Here is an 18,486-nt window from a genome sequence, read left to right as displayed (position 1 = left end):
CTCTCAGCTCTGCCTTTGGTCCCGCCCTCATTTCCTGTTTCTGAAAGGGCGGGACCAGAGGCAGAGCTGAGAGAGAAGGGAAGGCTGAAGCGCCGAGCCTGCTCGCCTTTCACTGCTGCCGCCGGGACCCCGAGGTAAGATGACTTTTAAATTCTGGGTGGCACGTAGGAAGGCGAGGGGCAGGCACAGGACTGTTGAGGGAGAAGAGGGTGGGCAGGTCGGGCTGGCTGGGAACTTCTGTTCCGGTGGGTCAAATATTGGGGGTGCTCGAGCACCCACGGAGTCGGCGCCTATGATTGAATGCACATATACAGTGCAGATTTCTAGGAGCTGTTCTGGTCCGGATTCTTTGCAGACTTTGATAGGAATATCCAGAGAAGAAATATATGACTGCACTGGTCCCTTCTTCACTTTTATGTGACTGGGGGAGAATTGGACTGGTGCTGTCTGAATCTAATGCCCTTCCGCTGTCCCACTCCCTGGCTCCGATATCTGCAGTAGAAATCCTATTAGAAAGTAGTAAGAGGCAGTGCCGTAGCGAGGGCGGCTGACACCCGGGGCGGGTTGCTGCTGCGCACTCCCCTCCCGGGTGCAGCATGGTGCACCCCCCCCCCTCAGCGCGCATTCTTACTGCCATACGAAAGCGGGGGGCAGGTGGGAACGCCGATCTGCCCCGAGTGCACGTCGCTGAGAACAGGGACCCAGCAGAGCCGACACCCCCCCCCCCAGCGGCCTGCACCCGGGGCGGATCGCCCCACCGCCCCCCCTTCCTACGCCACTGGTAAGAGGTTAAGAGCAGGGCTGCAGGTTACCAGATAAAGCAGATTATTGGAAGTGTTCAGATTTCCTGAAACTGCAAGAAGACACTTTTTACAAATCCCTTCTGTTCTGCTCCTCAGATAAAGACAGCTATTGCGGTTTCATGCTGCAGTGGAAGGGGTCTTCTGGGCCTCTCATTTTATTAAGGTCCCAGAAACATGATTACAGCCTCGGCACGATCATATCGAGATGCAGATACTAGCACAGGCCTGATTGGTCAGCGGGAGCCCTGGGTTGTGCTGTCTGGTGCTGCTGCTCCTGTTCGTGCTCCAGCTGTGTCCCTCTTCTGCACTGCAGCTGTTACACACTCACCCCGGGACAGGCCATGGTATCATATTCTTACAGCAGTCCGTGGTGTGCAAACCTCTGTGACTTTGAGTGAGGTTCATCCAAGGGCCGTGGAGAGACTGAACGGGGCCTAGGGCAGGGCTGCCCCTCCCCCACAATCTATTGATTACCTTTAAAAGTGGACTAACATGGCTACCACATCTCTCTACTCAAGGATAGATCAAAAAGTGAGCAGAACAAACAACCTTGCACAGGCCAAAATAAAGAGCCAACTTCACTACAACAATGTAAATATTCAACATAGGGATACATAAAAATATATATAACAAATTACTCAGAGAAACAGAAAATTTATGACCATATGAAAAATTCTTTAAAACCTGCTTGGCCACGGTTTGACAATAAGCCTGCATCAGATCAGTGGCGTTCCTAGGGGCGCTGACACCCGGGGCAGTCGCCGATGTGCCCCCCCCCCGTGCAGAGTGAACCCCCTCATCACCCCCACCCCGGTGAAAGAACCCCCCACCGGGTGCACGCCGCTGGGGGAGGGGATGCCGTGCGCCGGTCAGCTTCGTTGTTACCATGCTCCCTCTGCCCTGGAACAGGAAGTAACCTGTTCCGGGGCGGAGGGAGCATGGAAACAACGAAGCTGACCGACGCGTCACCCCCCCAGCGGCATGCACCCGGGGCGGGCCGCACCCACCGCCCCCCCCCCTTAGTACACCACTGCATCAGGTACATATGAATAATCATAGTCAACAACTTTCTTTAAATCAATCACCTTACTTTCTAACTCTTCCTACTTTCTTACCTATCTATATGTTACATCTTTGCTTTACCCTTCGCTATTAATTATAATGTTCTATTACGTATTGTCTTGACTTTGTAAGTAGTCTACCATGCCATACTTTGTATTGTTTTTGAATATTTTTACTGCTGTAATTGCCTATAGCTCATGTTTGATCTATTCTTACTGTACACCGCCTTGAGTGTATTCCTTCAAAACGGCAGTACAGTAAATAAATCCTAATAAATGAATAAATAAATCATCGCTGCTACCCCCTCCCGGATCGCTGCCGCAATTGAAATACCTTGTTGGCTGGCGGGGATCCTGAGGCCCCGCCAACAGAAGACATCTTCCTCCAGAACTGCTCGTCTGCCGATTGCCTGCCCCTACGGCTGCTTTTTCTCTCAGGGCATGCTCGGTTTCAAAACCGAGCATGCGCACCTGAGAGGAAAAGCAACCGCTCAACTGGGCAGAAGAGCAACGTTGGAGGAAGGCCTGCATTGTCTGCTTTTCCGGGTCCTCCCCAGCCTCCAAGGGGGGGGGGGGGTCTGGCCGCAGCGCCGGAGTCTTCTCTCTCCTGCTCCTGTCGGGACGCGATCACTCGGGTCCCGTCAGGAGAGAGAAAGACCCCGGTGCCTAGGGAATTTTGTCCCCCCCCCCCCTTGGTGGCACTGGTTCATTCTCATGAACCTCACTCAAAGTCACCTCTTCTACCAAATCCGTGGAATCTATGAAGAACTCAAGTACAGATATAAACAGGCCAAACCCTGGCTGTATCAGTGGAAAATGAGCCATTTATTACAGACGGAGGGAGTCGGGACAGTGCGCTCTGTGTACAGGGTTGGCAGGAGAAGGATGTGCTTTGCAGAGGGAATACTTTGGAGTCTAGTAGTTTACACAACTGTCTCTTCTGATTTTCTCTGTCTGCCCTTTGTTGTCGTAATAAAAATGTGCTTTTCATTCCTTCTCCACTTGCATTACATATTGAAAGTGCAGAGGGATCCATTTGCAGTGAATGCCTGAGCGGCTGTCTGGGTTACGTGCCTAACGCAGCACTTTGCAGTGGTCACTTAAAGCCGGGAGCCGAACTATAACCTTTTGCCACTGTCCTGGAACTTATCTGAACCTGCCACCTGCTGTTGCCAGACTGGAGAGTGGAAACCTGCCCCTGGGCACTCATTTTAAATTAAAAGATTACCACTGGCTGTTTAGAGCATTAGGGGGTCCTTTTACAAAGGTACGCTAAAAAAAATGGCTTGCGGTAGTGTAGGTGCGGGTTTTGGGCACGCGTAGAATCATTTTTCAGCACACCTGTAAAAAAGGCCTCTTCCCCTCCCCCCCCCCCCCCCCCCCCCCCCCGAAAATGTTCGGCAAAATCAAAATTGCCACACGTCCATTTTGGGTCTTAGACCTTACCGCCAGCCATAGACCTAGCGGTAAAGAATTTAGGCGGTAATGACCTAGGTGCGTCAGATGCCACTTGGCGCACGCCCGCTACGCGCGCCAGAAAATAAAAAGTATTTTTCAGATGCGCGTAGCAGATGCGTGCCAAATTTGAAATTACCACAAAGGCCACACAGTAACTGGGTGGTAACGCCAATTTGGCGTGCGTTGGGCATGCGTAGGCACTTACGCGGCTTAGTAAAAGGGGCCCTTAGAGTTTAGAGACTGAGCACCTATAAAAAAAATTCCCCAGATAGCTACCCCCCCCTTCAAGTTCCTTTTTCTGCAGCTTGTTATGGTGAAGGTACCACGTTTCCTGCCCTCTGCGACAGCCTGATGCAGACCTCTGATTTCAGTACCCAGACAGATTATTGGTGGGAACAAGAAAAGGACAAATTCCAGAAGCGGAGCCAGGTTGACAGCGCGGGGGGGGGGGGGGGGGCGCAAGAGCGGACTTGCGCTGGTGCCCATTTTCAATGCAACATGACGAGAAAAAAAAATAGGCGCCTGCACCGGCAGAACTCCGTTTGGGAGAGCGGCCGCTTCCCTAGCTCCCCACCTCGCTACGCCAAATGTGCCCGTGTAGGAGTGCCAGCTTGTACAACAGAGGACACAAAAGCAGTAGGACAACCACGGTGGGAGGGGGAGGGGCAATGACTTCATTTTTCTCACTGTGCCACGGACTATCTATCAGGAGAGAATCAATGTCCTTTAATCTAAAGTATTACACATAGCAGGGGCGTAGCTACGGGTGGGCGTGGGTGGGCCCAGGCCCATCCAATTTCAGCTCAGGCCCGCCCACCCAAGCGCACACACTGCAGCAGCCTTTTATCACATGTTTTCTATTGTGTGACGTGAGTCATCGCGTAGCGTACCACAGCAGACGGCACCCGCTCAGCTGATCTCCAGGCTCCAGCGAGTCCAGCCCACCTACCTTTCGGGCTTGCAGAGGCAGACTCGGAGTCGGCAGTCGGCACTGAAATTCAGGTCGTGGCGCTCGCACAGCTCGTGGTTCCATCCTACGCGGTATGACCCGACCGTATGACGTGGCTGTGCACAGCGGCGTGCTCAGCCTCGCTCTCGCTCCGCTCCGTCCGCTCGCTCGTAGCCATCAGGGCAGGCTAAAAAAATAGCTGCAGGCAGGGTTGAGCTGCTGAGCATTGAACTAGTGTGAGCCTGGCCCTGGAAACGTGGGAAAGGTTCTTCAGGAATCGAGTTCCAGTCTCGTCGGTACCGAATTACTGCCAAGCCGCTGCCAGCCCAGTCCAGCACTTCAAGTAATAAAATTTTAAATGCTTTTTTTTTTTTTTTACATCAGAATTTTAACATCATCTTGTGTGTGTGTGTGTCTCTCTCTCTATATATATATATAGTGCCCACGCATATTAGCTCTGGGCCCAGCCAAAATGTCAGGTCTGGCTACGCCACTGACACATGGATTCATAAAAATGCTCAAGGGGAAGTACAATACACTAAACAGAGAAGAAAATCAGAGAGCATGTGGCATCCTAAATCCATCCAGCTGCCAGTCCCAAGCACCCCCTTGCAGTCCCAGCCGACATTATTTGACATGTTTTCTTATCATCTGCCTGGATCACTCCAAACCTCCCTTTTTCTAGCAGAGAACTTTGAATTTATGGGAAGAGACCTGACATACAGAGGTTCAGTCCGCCGTGATACACATTGAACCTGTCTCTTATATGTGCTGAAAATGAACACAGTTCGTCTTTCTAATAAGCAAGGCTGGGAGCAGATGGGTTTGACATGTGTTCTTTTGTAGCAGCTGCAGCAGTGTTTCAGGATGGAATTGGCACTCGTACCCTGTCAGGCTTATTTTCGAAAGAGAAGGACGCCCATCTTTCGACACAAATCGGAAGATGGGTGTCCTTCTCACAGAGTCGCCCAAATCGGCATAATCGAAAGCCGATTTTGGGCTTCCCCAACTGCTTTCCATCGCGGGAACGACCAAAGTTCCTGGGGGCGTGTTGGAGATGTAGAGAAGGCGGGACTTGGGCGTGCCTAACACATGGACATCCTCAACCCATAATGGAAAAAAAAGGGCGTCCCTGATGAGCACTTGGACGACTTTACCTGGTCCAGTTTTTCTTACGACCAAGGCACAAAAAGGTGCCCGAACTGACCAGATGACCACCGGAGAGAATCGGGGATCACCTCCCCTTACTCCCCCAGTGGTCACTAACTCCCTCCCACCCTCAAAAAAGAACTTTAAAAATATTTTGTGCCAGCCTCTATGCCAGCCTCAAATGTCATACTCAGGTCCATCACAGCAGTACGCAGGTCCCTGGAGCAGTTTTAGTGGGTGCAGTGCACTTCAGGCAGGCGGACCCAGGCCCATCCCCCCACCTGTTACACTTGTGGTGGTAAATGTGAGCCCTCCAAAACCCATTGTACCCACATCTAGGTGCTCTGCTTCACCGGTAAGGGCTATGGTAGTGGTGTACAGTTGTGGGTAGTGGGTTTTGGGGGGGCTCAGCAACACAAGGTAAGGGAGCTATGCACCTGAGAGCTTTTTCTGAAGTCTACTGCAGTGCCTCCTAGGGTGCCTGGTTGGTGTCCTGGCATGTCAGGGGGACCAGTGCACTATGAATGCTGGCTCCTCCCACGACCAAAGGGCTTGCATTTTGTCGTTTCTGAGATGGGCGTCCTTAGTTTCCACTATCGCCGAAAATCAGAAATGACCAAGTCTAAGGACAACCATCTCTAGGGACGACCTAAATGTCAAGATTTGGGTGTCCCCGACCATATTAATGAAATGAAAGATGGACGTCCATCTTGTTTCGATAATACGGGTTTCCCCACCCCTTCGCCGGGACGTCCTGCGAGGACGTCCTTAGGAAAACTTGGGTGCCCCTTTCGAGTATACCCCTCTTTGTGTGCACAGTTTCTGCAGAAAGAACACCTTTGCTCCAATTTGTGATGCAGTCATCAGGGCTGGCCCTAATCAGGGGTGGCAGCACAGGGTCCAGCACCCCTAGGGGCCCCACGCTTAACTGAGTCAGCTAAACAACTGATAGCTGACCCAAAGTTAAAGCTTCTTTTCTCTTTCCATCTTCATCTTCCTCTGTCTCCTTCGCTATCCCTTGGTAACTGCGCTCCTCAGCACTGATGCTCTATAAGTTTCCCACCACAGCGCCAGCCAGCCCTTACATCTCCTCCCTGTCACTGCCCCTCTTGTCTACTACTACTTATCATTTCTATAGCACTACTAGACATACGCAGCGTTGTACACTTGAACATGAAGAGACAGTCCCTGCTCGACAGAGCTTACGATCTAATTAGGACAGACAAACAGGACAAACAAGGGATAAGGACAAAGAGTAGGAAGATTCCGGAATCCCAAAGAATAGCAAGATTCCATGCAGAATCCCAAAGACTACTACTACAACTTATCATTTTTATAGCGCTACTAGACGTACGTAGCGCTGTACACTTGAACATGAAGAGACAGTCCCTGCTCGACTGCTTACAATCTAATTAGGTCAGACAAACAGGACAAATAAGAGATAAGGGAATATTAAAGTGGGATGATAAAATAAGGGTTCTGAACAAGTGGTTAGGGTGGTGGACTTTGGTCCTGAGGAACTGAGTTCAATTCCCACTTCAGGCACAGGCAGCTCCTTGTGACTCTGGGCAAGTCACTTAACCCTCCATTGCCCAAGGTACAAATAAGTACCTGTATATAATATGTAAGCCGCATTGAGCCTGCCATGAGTGGGAAAGCGCGGGGTACAAATGTAATAAAATAAATAAATAAATAAAGCAGGCCTGCAGAATAGCTATAAGCAGCCTACTTCAGAAATGCAGCCCTATTTATCAGTCTTCTATGCAGAACCGTGTCAAAGACTTTGCTAAAATCTAAATACACCACATCTAATGCGCTCCCTCGATTCAACTCTCTGGTCACCCAGTCAAAGAAATTAATCAGATTTGTCTGACAAAACTTGCGTCTAGTGAAACCATGCTGTCTCAGGTCCTGCAAAGCATTGGATTCCAGAAAGTTCACCCTGGACAGGGAGGTGGAGGTGGGGCTGGGGCTGGGGGGGGCCCACCAACTAGTCCACATAATGGGGCTCATTTTCAAAGCACTTAGACTTACAAAATTCACTTTGTAAGTCTAAGTGCTTTGAAAATACACAGTTGCTATGGCCATTCCTGGCAACCACGATTATTTTGGTAATTAGTTCAGGAAATTTTTGCCCTCATATGGGATGAGAAAGTCATGTGTATCTTAGGGTTTCAGATACACTGGATATTCTGGGCGTCAGGAGGCAGAACCCCCACTGATAAGCCTGATTGCTCTTGAGGTTTGGTCCATTTTGGTGCCCATCGAACCTGATTGTTTCCAGGTGCTTATTGACTTGGCCATCAGACGCTTGGCCCTTCATGTCATCGGCACTGAGGAAAGGTTCCCCATCTCTGGTTTAAGGGAAGAAATCAGAATTATTATTCCATGACTCTCCTTTATGTGCAGTTTTTCCCTTCCGAACAGCTGTTCTGACTTTTTCACATCTGCCTAACAAGAAGAATATTTGCTAAATGTGGAACTGTTCCTGAGCTGCTTAAAGCTCCCAGGAATTAATTAAGGAGCAAAATGAAGACATTTTTTTTTCTTTTTTGGTGACAGACTGTGAGACCAGGAGAACTTTGTGCCAGGGATAATTTAAAAAGACAACTTGCCTTATGATCTAAAACGTGTTTCTTACATGCTAATTGCTGACTTGAGAATTGGAAGGAATTGTCTAACGGTTTTAGCTATGCAGCCACCTGCCAGGTTCCACCTTCCACTGAATCCTCTGCTTTTCTCTTGCATTCATCAGATGTGGAATATTCCATGTGAATTAAATGTTGGGTCCTTACAGTCATGAGGGAAGCAAACGGGAGTGGAGGAAGGGGGGGGGGGGAGCATGATGATTAAGAGACATGGGGAACAGGAAGGGGCCCAGGGAGGGAGCCAGCAAATGAGAGGAGAAAGAGAAGGGGTCCAGGGAGAAGGAGCATATGGAGGATGTGTTGGAAGGAGGGAGCCAGAGAATGGGAGAAGAGGAAGAGAAAGGGAAGGGGCCCGGAGGGAGGAGAATATAGAGGATTAGAGCCCCCTCCCTGCCCATCTTCAAGTCTTTGCTTAAAGCCCACCTCTTCAATGCTGCGTTCTGCACCTAACCCTTACCGTTCAGTAATCCAGACTGCCCCAATTTGACTGCCCCTTTCGGACTGACTGTTCACTTTGTCTTTTAGATTGTAAGCTCCTTGAGCAGGGACCGTCCCTCTATGTTAAATTGTACAGCGCTGCGTAACCCTAGTAGCGCTTTAGAAATGTTAAGTAGTAGTAGGATGGGAGGGAAGGAGACAGAATGTAAGAAGGGGAACCTTTATGTACTGTAATGGGAAAGAAGGGCATCCTGTAACTTATATTACATTTCATTACTTTAAGTTTTTATTTGATATACTGTTAAACCAATTAACATATCAAAGCGGTTTATATATTAAAATGAGAAAGAAAGGGCTAAATACTAACATCGAGCAACCAAAGGAGATCTAGGTTACAAAAAATGCAAGTACGATAGTTCTAGTAATAAAGCACAAAGGGAGGGCAGGGAACACATTGCTGGACGTCACTAGGCCTGGTGGGGATTTGCCTAGTCCAGAAAAGTCTTCCAAGCTCCTTGAAATGTTTGTATTGAGGAATCCAGGCGGATGCCCAGAGGAAGACGGTTCTGGCGCCATGACACCGAGACGGTAATTCCTAGGATGAACTAAATGGAAGTTGAAGATGAGAAGGAGTAACCGGAAGGTTTTGTGGTGAAGAGCAGAGGGTTCGAATTGGAGATATGGTTTGAGCATAGTGGATAGAACTGAGGATAACCTGGAGAAATAGACCTGCTGGGCAATAACTAAGATTTTATGTTTAAATCTGTTTATTGACATAATGAAGAAAATAGACATTCACAGCGTTTCAACCAATAACATTGTTAATTTAACAGTCAACTGTCAACTTTTCTCCCAGCGTCAAGTTATTTTCTTCTTTTATCTCCCAACAACCCTCCCCTCCCTCCCTTCCCTCTCTCTTTATGGTTAAATCTTATTATTAACAGTGACATAACTTGTACACAATTTAAACATAATCAGTATGACATCGTAACCACCTTTCAAATCGTAACACCTTGCTTATTTACCTTCCCCCCCCCCCATATCTTCGTGATGACTAAGATTTTAAACGCTATTCGATAGGAGATTGGAAGCCAGAAAATATTTTTGAAAATTGTCTTGTTGTGGTGGGGGGGGGGGGGGGGGGGCAGTGCATTACTTTGGGTGGATTTCTACTACTACTACTAAACATTTCTAGAGCGCTACTAGGGTTACGCAGCACTGTACAATTTAACAAAGAGAGACAGTCCTTGCTCAAAGAGCTTACAATCTAATAGATAAGAGTGAGACAAATATAGGCCAATCAAGCCATTGTGACATCACTGATGAGGTTGGCTCTTAGGCATTGGTGGAATGAGGCATTATGACATCACAATCTCAGCTCTGGTTAAATCACTGCTATATGTAATACTACTACTTAACATTTCTAGAGCGCTACTAGGGTTACGCAGCGCTGTACAGTTTAATAAAGAAGGACAGTCCCTGCTCAAAGGAGCTTACAATCTAAAGGACGAAATGCCAAGTTGGGGCAGTCTAGATTTCCTTAGATGCTGAAGGCGACATTGAAGAGGTGGGCTTTGAGCAATGATTTGAAGATGGGCAGGGAGGGGGCCTGGCGTATGGGCTCAGGGAGTCCGTTCCACGCATGGGGTGAGGCGAGGCAGAAAGGGCGGAGCCTGGAGTTGGCGGTGGTGGAGAAGGGTACTGAAATGGTGCCCCAAGGTTAGGTGCAGGGATGATCCACGCTAAATTAAGTGTTGCAAAGGATGCGGTGCGTGGAGCGCCCTTTATAAAATTCTAGCTTAGCGTGGATCTCGCACCTAACAAAACCTGGTGGAAGTTGTTTATCTTTCTGCCCTCTCCCAGGTATAAAGGTACTATTTACCTGCAAGCTGGAATGTCCAGCACTCCAGAGAATATGGTCCTAACAGCACCAGGTGGAGAGACAGAAAGACACAGAAGGCTAAAGTAATAATATGAGAATAATCAATAGTTGTTTATTACACTTACCTATCAGGAATACAATTAGGCTACATAATATAATTAATTAATTCTCATATGAGACAGCATTGCCAGGAAACAAACGTGACCTCTGACATTAGCTCTCTGGTTGCCTCTCTCCATAATTCTCCTTTTACATAGTAACATAGTAGATGACGGCAGAAAAAGACCTGCACGGTCCATCCAGTCTGCCCAACAAGATAAACTCATATGTGCTACTTTTTGTGTATACCTGACCTTGATATGTATCTCTCATTTTCAGGGCACAGACCCTATAAGTCTGCCCAGCACTAGCCCCGCCTCCCAACCACCAGTCCCGCCTCCCACCACCGGCTCTGGCACAGACCGTATAAGTCTGCCCAGCACTATCCTCGCCTCCCAACCACCAGCCCCGCCTCCCACCACCGGTTCTGGCACAGACCATATAAGTCTGCCCAGCACCATCCCCGCCTCCCGCCACTGGCTCTGCCACCCAATCTCGGCTAAGCTCCTGAGGATCCATTCCTTCTGAACAGGATTCCTTTATGTTTATCCCACGCATGTTTGAATTCCGTTACCATTTTCATTTCCACCACCTCCGGCGGGAGGGCATTCCAAGCATCCACCGCTCTCTCCGTGAAAAAATACTTCCTGACATTTTTCTTGAGCCTGCCCCCCCCCTTCAATCTCATTTCATGTCCTCTCGTTCTACCGCCTTCGCATCTCCGGAAAAGGTTCGTTTGCGGATTAATACCTTTCAAATATTTGAACGTCTGTATCATATCACCCCTGTTTCTCCTTTCCTCTTCAGGTCAGCAAGTCTCTCCTCATACGTCTTGCAACGCAAATCCCATACCATTCTCGTAGCTTTTTTTTGCATTGCTTCAATTCTTTTTACATTCTTAGCAATATAATTCTCCTTTTATACTCTTGTCTCTCATAGACTAGTATTGGAAGTACAAAGTCAGCATTCCAGCCCATTCTAGCAAATTCTGTCTTTTCAGAAGCAAAGTCCTTCATAACATGTTTGTTTATAATAAGTAAGGTCAGTGAGGCTATCCTACTTTGCAAAAACCATCTTCCCAGCAACTAAAGTTATGTCTCTTTCATTATCTGCTTCCATGGTCAACAGCAAAATTTCCCTCTTACATTATAGTATTCTCTTGCCACACATATCTTTGTTATGACTCCATATCTGCCTGTGTCTCCAACAGAAGGAGCAAGCTGACATGAGACTCACATTCTGTATAATTTCTTATGATTTAGCTTCTCATTGATTCTTAACCTGTTCACAGAGGCATAGCTATGCTCATAATTCTCAGTTACTGTTGCAAAGTTATGTTATGGTTCATAACCTGCATGTCCCATATAAACAAAGTGCTGGTACATAAGTACATAAGCATCGCCATGCTGGGACAGACCAAGGGTCCATCGAGCTCAGCACCCTTTCTTGGACAGCTGCCAAAAGAACAAACAATTTGTCCCGCCCATCCCAGAAATAGTGGATTATTCCCACGTCCATTCAATAACATTCTATGGCCTTTTCCTCCAGGAAGCCGTCCAAGCCTTTTTTTAAAGTCTGCTAAGTCAACTGCCTTAACCACTTTTTCCGGCAACGAATTCCAGAGTCTAACTACGTGTTGAGTGAAGAAAGTTTTCCTCTGATTCGTTTTAAATTTACTACATAGCAGCTTCATCGCATGCCCCCTTGTCCTAGTATTTTTGGAAAGCGTAAACAGACGTTCCACATCGACCTGTTCCATTCCACTCATTACCCCACTAATGGAAGTTAGGCACACAAATGACATTATTATACCATTACGTCTAAATCCTGGGAACACCCACATCATGGGACTCAATAATCAGACTGATGTGTTGTTGCTAATTCAGAGAAATATGTATGGATAACAAAGCAGGGACGCTTTTTTAAACTGGGGACCAAATAAACCATCTTTCACCCTCATCCTTGAGCTCCCTGGCTGGTGATGCCATATGGGGCAAAAGGTTGGTGGGGCTGTGGTTCGTTCTGCTGATTATGTAACAAAGGATTTAAAAAAAATGAAATGTAGTTTTGTAGAAGCTGAAAATGGCCTGTAGCCAGAGAAGGAGAAGAAAGCGAGGGATGCAGCAGGTGCTTCCCCTTGATCTGCCTGTGGAAACTCGAATGGTAACAGCATTTGGGGTGGGGGTGGGGCTGCAGTTAGTTGTTGGCCTACGCCCTCCCTCTCTGTGCCGAGCTGTATGTTGGGTCTGTGGTGTGGAAGGTGGTTTGCGCTCTCAGTGTCGGTTACCAGGTGTTCTGGTTTCTTCATGCTCCTTCATGAATGTGTACTGATTGCGGATGTTGAACTATGGGCTCTGTTAATAGTATATATCTCCCTAATTCAATATATACGCCTGCTCATTTTTATTCTTAGGATGAAAAATCGGTGCCAAAAATATTTCCGCCTATACGTGTATTCTGTAAACCCTGCCTGGGGCTTACACATCGTTCTCTCTGGTTTGCTAAAGGCGGTTAGCATAGCGGGGTTTAAAAACGGTTTGGACGGCTTCCTAAAGGAAAAGTCCATAGACCATTATTAAAATGACTTGGGGGAAAACTCCACTGCTTATTTCTGGGATAAGCAGCATAAAACGTACTGAACGTTTTGGGGATCTTGCCAGGTATTTGTATCCTGGATTGGCCACTGTTAGAAACAGGATTCTGGGCTTGATGGACCTTTGGTCTGTCCCCGTGTGGCAATACTTACGTACTTATGTGCATCTGCTGCATTAATGCATTTAACCTTCTGTTCTGACCCGAGGACCAATGTCAGCGAAAAGGCTGTGTGAGCGGTGCAGACAGGGAGGGGTGTGAATATTGTCCCCAGCCCACCATCTCCTCTCATTAATGGTGGCGAAGTGGGTGGGGCAGGGGGGCACCACGGTGAGCTGCACAGCGTACGGTCCTGAGTCCACTAAAACTCAGCCTTATACTGTCTTTCTTCTCAACTTTTCTTTCCACTAGTTTGCAGAAAAATCCTTGCAGTTGTCTAACCTCAGAATTCTTGCAAAACCAGCATCGCCTGTGTGCTTGTAACCTTAAACCTTCTTAAAGACTGTGGTGTACTCCCAGCTAAGCAATAACCTTATTCACAGCTCTGGTCCTCTTGGGACCCACTGAACAAATGCCTTTCTGTGCCCAGATTTTAAAAAGAGCTTTTCAGAAGCATTCCCTGACTTCATTCCAAAAGCCAGGAATACCAGAGCGAGGGCCAGGGCTCCTGACGCCAGCCACACATGACCTTTTTTCCACCAAATTCTTTCCATCTTTGCTTCCATAAAATTCCCGGTTTCAAAGAGGCTGTTGATTCAGTTTGAGCGTTAGGCGTCTTTCCAGTATTCGGAGGCACTTCACATTCTGGATGATTAAAGATATTACTAAAGTATCATTTATGACTGTTTAAACGCAACATTCAGTGTCTTGTGCCTTGTGAATTGCTGTTTCTCTTGCAGAGATTGCAGGGAACTGATGGTGCTGATGAAAGTAGCAGAGGCAGGACGCACAGACTGGACGGAACTCATGGCACAGTGTTTCTCGATGAGTTCAGTATTAAGATAGAAAGCAGAGTACAAATTAAATTCATTCCTCTTGGAGAGCCTTTTATTACCGGGTACCTAGACAGGTATGTGTACCATTTCCATCCCAAGCTCTGCCCCAGGAATGCGTTTGTTTGTGTATGTCTTCTGAGCAGGGGCGTAGCAACAGGGGGCCATGGGGGCCTGGGCCCCTGGTTTGGCTGCGCAGCCACATTGGTGATCTGCAAGGGCCGCTGACTTCTACATGGAATGTTGCTAGTGGAATAGCAACATTCCATGTAGAAAGGTGTGGCCTAGTGGTTAGGGTGGTGGACTTTGGTCCTGGGGAACTGAGGAACTGAGTTTGATTCCCACTTCAGGCACAGGCAGCTCCTTGTGACTCTGGGCAAGTCACTTAACCCTCCATTGCCCCATGTAAGCCGCATTGAGCCTGCCATGAGTGGGAAAGCGCAGGGTACAAATGTAACAAAAATAAAATAGATACTATTGGAGATTCTACATGGAATGTTGCTACTATTGGAGATTCTACATGGAATGTTGCTATTCCACTAGCAACATTCCATGTAGAAGGCTGCGCAGGCTTCTGTTTCTGTGAGTCTGATGTCCTGCAGGACGTCAGACTCACAGAAGCAGAAGCCTGCGCGGCCACATTGGTGATCTGCAAGGGCCGACTTCTACATGGAATGTTGCTAGTGGAATCTCAAATAGTAGCAACAGTGGAGGAGTGGCCTAGTGGTTAGGGTGGTGAACTTTGGTCCTGAGGAACTGAGTTCAATTCCCAGCACAGGCAGCTCCTCGTGACTCTGGGCAAGTCACTTAACCCTCCATTGCCCGCCACATTGAGCCTGCCATGAGTGGGAAAGCGCAGGGTACAAATGTAATTAAAAAAAAACAGCTTAAACCCTAAGCAGCTGCCATATAAACACACATATTAAACAGATAAAAACAAAATAAAACTTTGTAGCTTCATTGCGTGCCCCCTAGTCCTAGTATTTTTGGAAAGAGTAAAGAAGCGATTCACGTCTACCCGTTCCACTCCACTCATTATCTTATATACCTCAGCCGTCTTTTCTCCAAGCTGAAAAGGCCAGTGTAACAGTGAGCATCTATGAGATGACCAGGACAGATGTCGTGAACGGTCATAGGGTACAGCAGATACGATTGTGCAAAAAAAAAAAAAACATGTCAGCATCAGGCTGCTTCTGTGAGACTGCAGGACGTCAGACTCACAGAAGCCTGCGCAGCCTTCTACATGGAATGTTGCTAGTGGAATAGCAACATTCCATGTAGAATCTCCAATAGCAGCAACATTCCATGTAGAATCTCCAATAGTATCTATTTTATTTTTGTTACATTTGTACCCTGCGCTTTCCCACTCTTGGCAGGCTCAATGCAGCTTACATGGGGCAATGGAGGGTTAAGTGACTTGCCCAGAGTCACAAGGAGCTGCCTGTGCCTGAAGTGGGAATCGAACTCAGTTCCTCAGCTCCCCAGGACCAGAGTCCACCACCCTAACCACTAGGCCACTCCTCCACTCCATGTTTTTAACATAAATAAATAAAAATGTGGGCATGAGCACTTACACCAGCTCTGTGGCTGACGTCTGTGCTTGTGTCTGACAGAAAACATGCATTTATATATCCAGTTCCGCTAGTATTCTGTAAAAGAAAGTAGGTGCCTCCTCTCCCTCCCCCCCCCCCCCCCCCGGCATTGCTCTGGTGGTTATATTTGAAACAGAATACAGTATATTTAATGAAAGAACTGAAGGGGTTACACAGTCAGAGGAATGGAAGGTGCCGCCCTCCGAACTGGGCAGACTTGTGTTTGCTCTGGCTGCTGTAAAGCCACAAATTTATTTCTGTACATGCAGGAACCACAGTAAGCAGGCGATGCTCTCACACTGCTGCCTCAGTACAAAGTATCTGTTCATGAAAATGGTGTCTTAGCACCTTTGGCTGTAACTCTTTCTCTGCCCCAAATCCAAACTCAAAAGTGAATTAGAAACAGTAAGTGCACACACCCCCCTCCTCCAAGCAAGGGGGTGTGCTGTCGGCTCTGCTGGTCTCCTGCCCCCCTCTGATGTCAGCTTCCTCAGGGTATGTGCACCTTAGAACATAAGATGTGATAGACATGGGGAAGCCACTGCTTGCTTTAAGATTGGTAGCATGGAATCTTGCTACTCTTTGGGATTCCGGAATTTTGCTACTATGACATTCTTAATGGCATCTTGCTACTCTTTGGGATTCCGGAATTTTGCTACTATTTGAGATTCTACATGGAATCTTGCTACTCTTTGGGATTCTGGGAATTTTGCTATTCTTTTACATGGAATGTTGGTACTATTTGGGTTTCTGCCAGGTAGTTGTGACCTGGATTGGCCACTGTTGGAAGCAGGATACTGGGCCGGATGAACCATTGGTCTGACCCACTATGGCTATTCTTATGTTCTTATGTCATACTGAGTCAAACCAAAGGTCCATCCAGCCCAGTCTCCTGTTGCCAACAGTGATCTATCCAGATCACATGTACCTGCTGGATCCCAAGGAGCAGAACAAATCCATAGTGCTCAACTCAGAAATACATGTGCCAAACATCTTACTGCATGTATTCTACTATGATACAGACGTTCAAATATTTGAAAGGTATTAATCTGCAAATGAACCTTTTCCGTAGATGGGAAGGCAGTAGAACGAGAGGACATGAAATGAGATTGAAGGGGGCCAGACTCAAGAAAAATGTCAGGAAGTATTTTTTCACGGAGAGAGTGGTGGATACTTGGAATGCCCACGGTAATGGAATTCAAACATGCGTGGGATAAACATAAGGAATCCTGTTCAGAAGGAAGGGATCCTCAGAAGCTTAGCGGAGATAGGGTGGCAGAGCCGGTGGTGGGAGGTGGGGCTAGTGGTTGGGAGGCGGGGCTAGTGCTGGGCAGACTTCTACAGTCTGTGCCCTGAAAGTGGCAGATACAAATCAAGGTCAGGTATACACATAAAGTAGCACATATGAGTTTATCTTGTTGGGCAGACTGGATGGACCGTACAGGGCTTTCTCTGCCGTCATTTACTATGTTATTGTGTTACTGTTCTCTTAGGCTGTTCTCAAGTGTTTGGGAGTTGAGATCAAGGTTTCTTGTAGAAATTTACCCTTATTTTTGGTTTCAGGTTCGATTATCAGGAGCTGCTCAGGAACTCCACATTTTGCCTCATCCCTCGAGGGCGACGCTTGGGCTCCTTCCGTTTCCTAGAAGCCCTGCAGGTAACATGATGGAGAACTGTCGCCTGAGGCCAGTCTCTTTTCTGATGTTTGTTTGGTAAGGGGTGGGATTCGAATGTATGTCCACTAGGCGGTGCCCATCTTTAGTGACCTTTGGTTCATTTCTATCACTCCAAAGTAGTCTGAAACGGTAAAGACATAACAGTTGTCCCAAACGTTTCTTTCCACATGAACCTGGTCTGAACATCTCCACCTAGAGCTGGACCCAATTCCAATCCTGGTGGTAACTGACATGAAACCCATTCCCCAGAAGGATTTAAAAAAAAAAAAAACCAGAACAGCCTTTACCGCTGAAAAAATAACACCAGCTCTGAGCAGGCGTTGAAGTGTTTGAAGAGAGGATTTGTCCCGATTCTTTCTTTAAAATCTGCTGGTTTTTCTTTAATTTCGAAGCAGAAGGAAGCCCGTGCAAGCCCCTAAGCCCCAGTAGTGAGCAAAATGCTGAGCAAACCTGAATGTGGAAGCAAACATTGCCGCCTGTTTCCTGCGTTTAAATATAAGCCTTCCAAGTAAAAAGAAAATTGAAAATTTTATACTTAAAGGTGTAGAAATCATACGTCAATGTGTGCTTCATATATTGGGGGTTTGACTGGCACGTGTGCAAATGGATCTCATGCATATTCATTGGGAAAATCCTGAAAACCTGACTGGGTTGCAGGCCTCGAGTACCGACATTGAACACCCCTGCTGTAGTACCGTCACTGGTAAAAGGCCTTTCTTTAAAGGAAGGGAATGGCCGTGTGGTAAGTTAAACACTTGACGCATGGCCATTTCCTGGGGGAGCCCAGCGGTAACCGGGCAGTGCACGGCGCTGCCCAATTACTGCCGGGCACACCCCCTGCTCTAGAAAATTCAAAAATATTTTCTAGCGCTGGGAATGATGCATGGTGGGGATCAGAACCCGGGGGAGTCCATTGGTGGAGCTGCATTGTTGCACAGCAAGCCATGGTAGGTTTGCTGCGCTTTCATAAAAGACAGCTAAGCAGCGGCCTAGGGCAGCAGCTTCCGGGGCTGGGGGCATAAAAGAGAAGCTACAGTCACAGCAAACTGATAGCTTCTGATAGCTACACAGAACTCAATCATCTATGCCTACACATTTATGCGTTTCTTCAGGATCATTTGGGGGGGGGGGGGGTTGTATTGGGGTG

At 47.6% G+C, this 18,486-nt stretch overlaps 1 protein-coding gene across 3 annotated transcripts in view; it reads left to right on the top strand.

The window, feature by feature from the left end:
* The window catches only part of EXTL1 (exostosin like glycosyltransferase 1), a 40,906-nt gene that overhangs the window by 11,269 nt on the left and 11,151 nt on the right, over positions 1 to 18,486 (top strand). For all 3 annotated transcript variants that reach the window (XM_030218910.1, XM_030218909.1, XM_030218908.1), the window contains exon 2: positions 17,227 to 17,320. In XM_030218910.1, coding sequence (XP_030074770.1) covers positions 17,227 to 17,320 — 94 coding nt within the window. The remainder of the gene's footprint in view (positions 1 to 17,226; positions 17,321 to 18,486) is intronic.

This window comes from Microcaecilia unicolor, chromosome 11, assembly GCF_901765095.1.
Source record: "Microcaecilia unicolor chromosome 11, aMicUni1.1, whole genome shotgun sequence".
Classification (NCBI taxonomy): Eukaryota; Metazoa; Chordata; class Amphibia; order Gymnophiona; family Siphonopidae; genus Microcaecilia; species Microcaecilia unicolor.
Note: the sequence above shows the minus strand (reverse complement) of the source record. Positions and strands in the feature narration are given on the sequence as shown.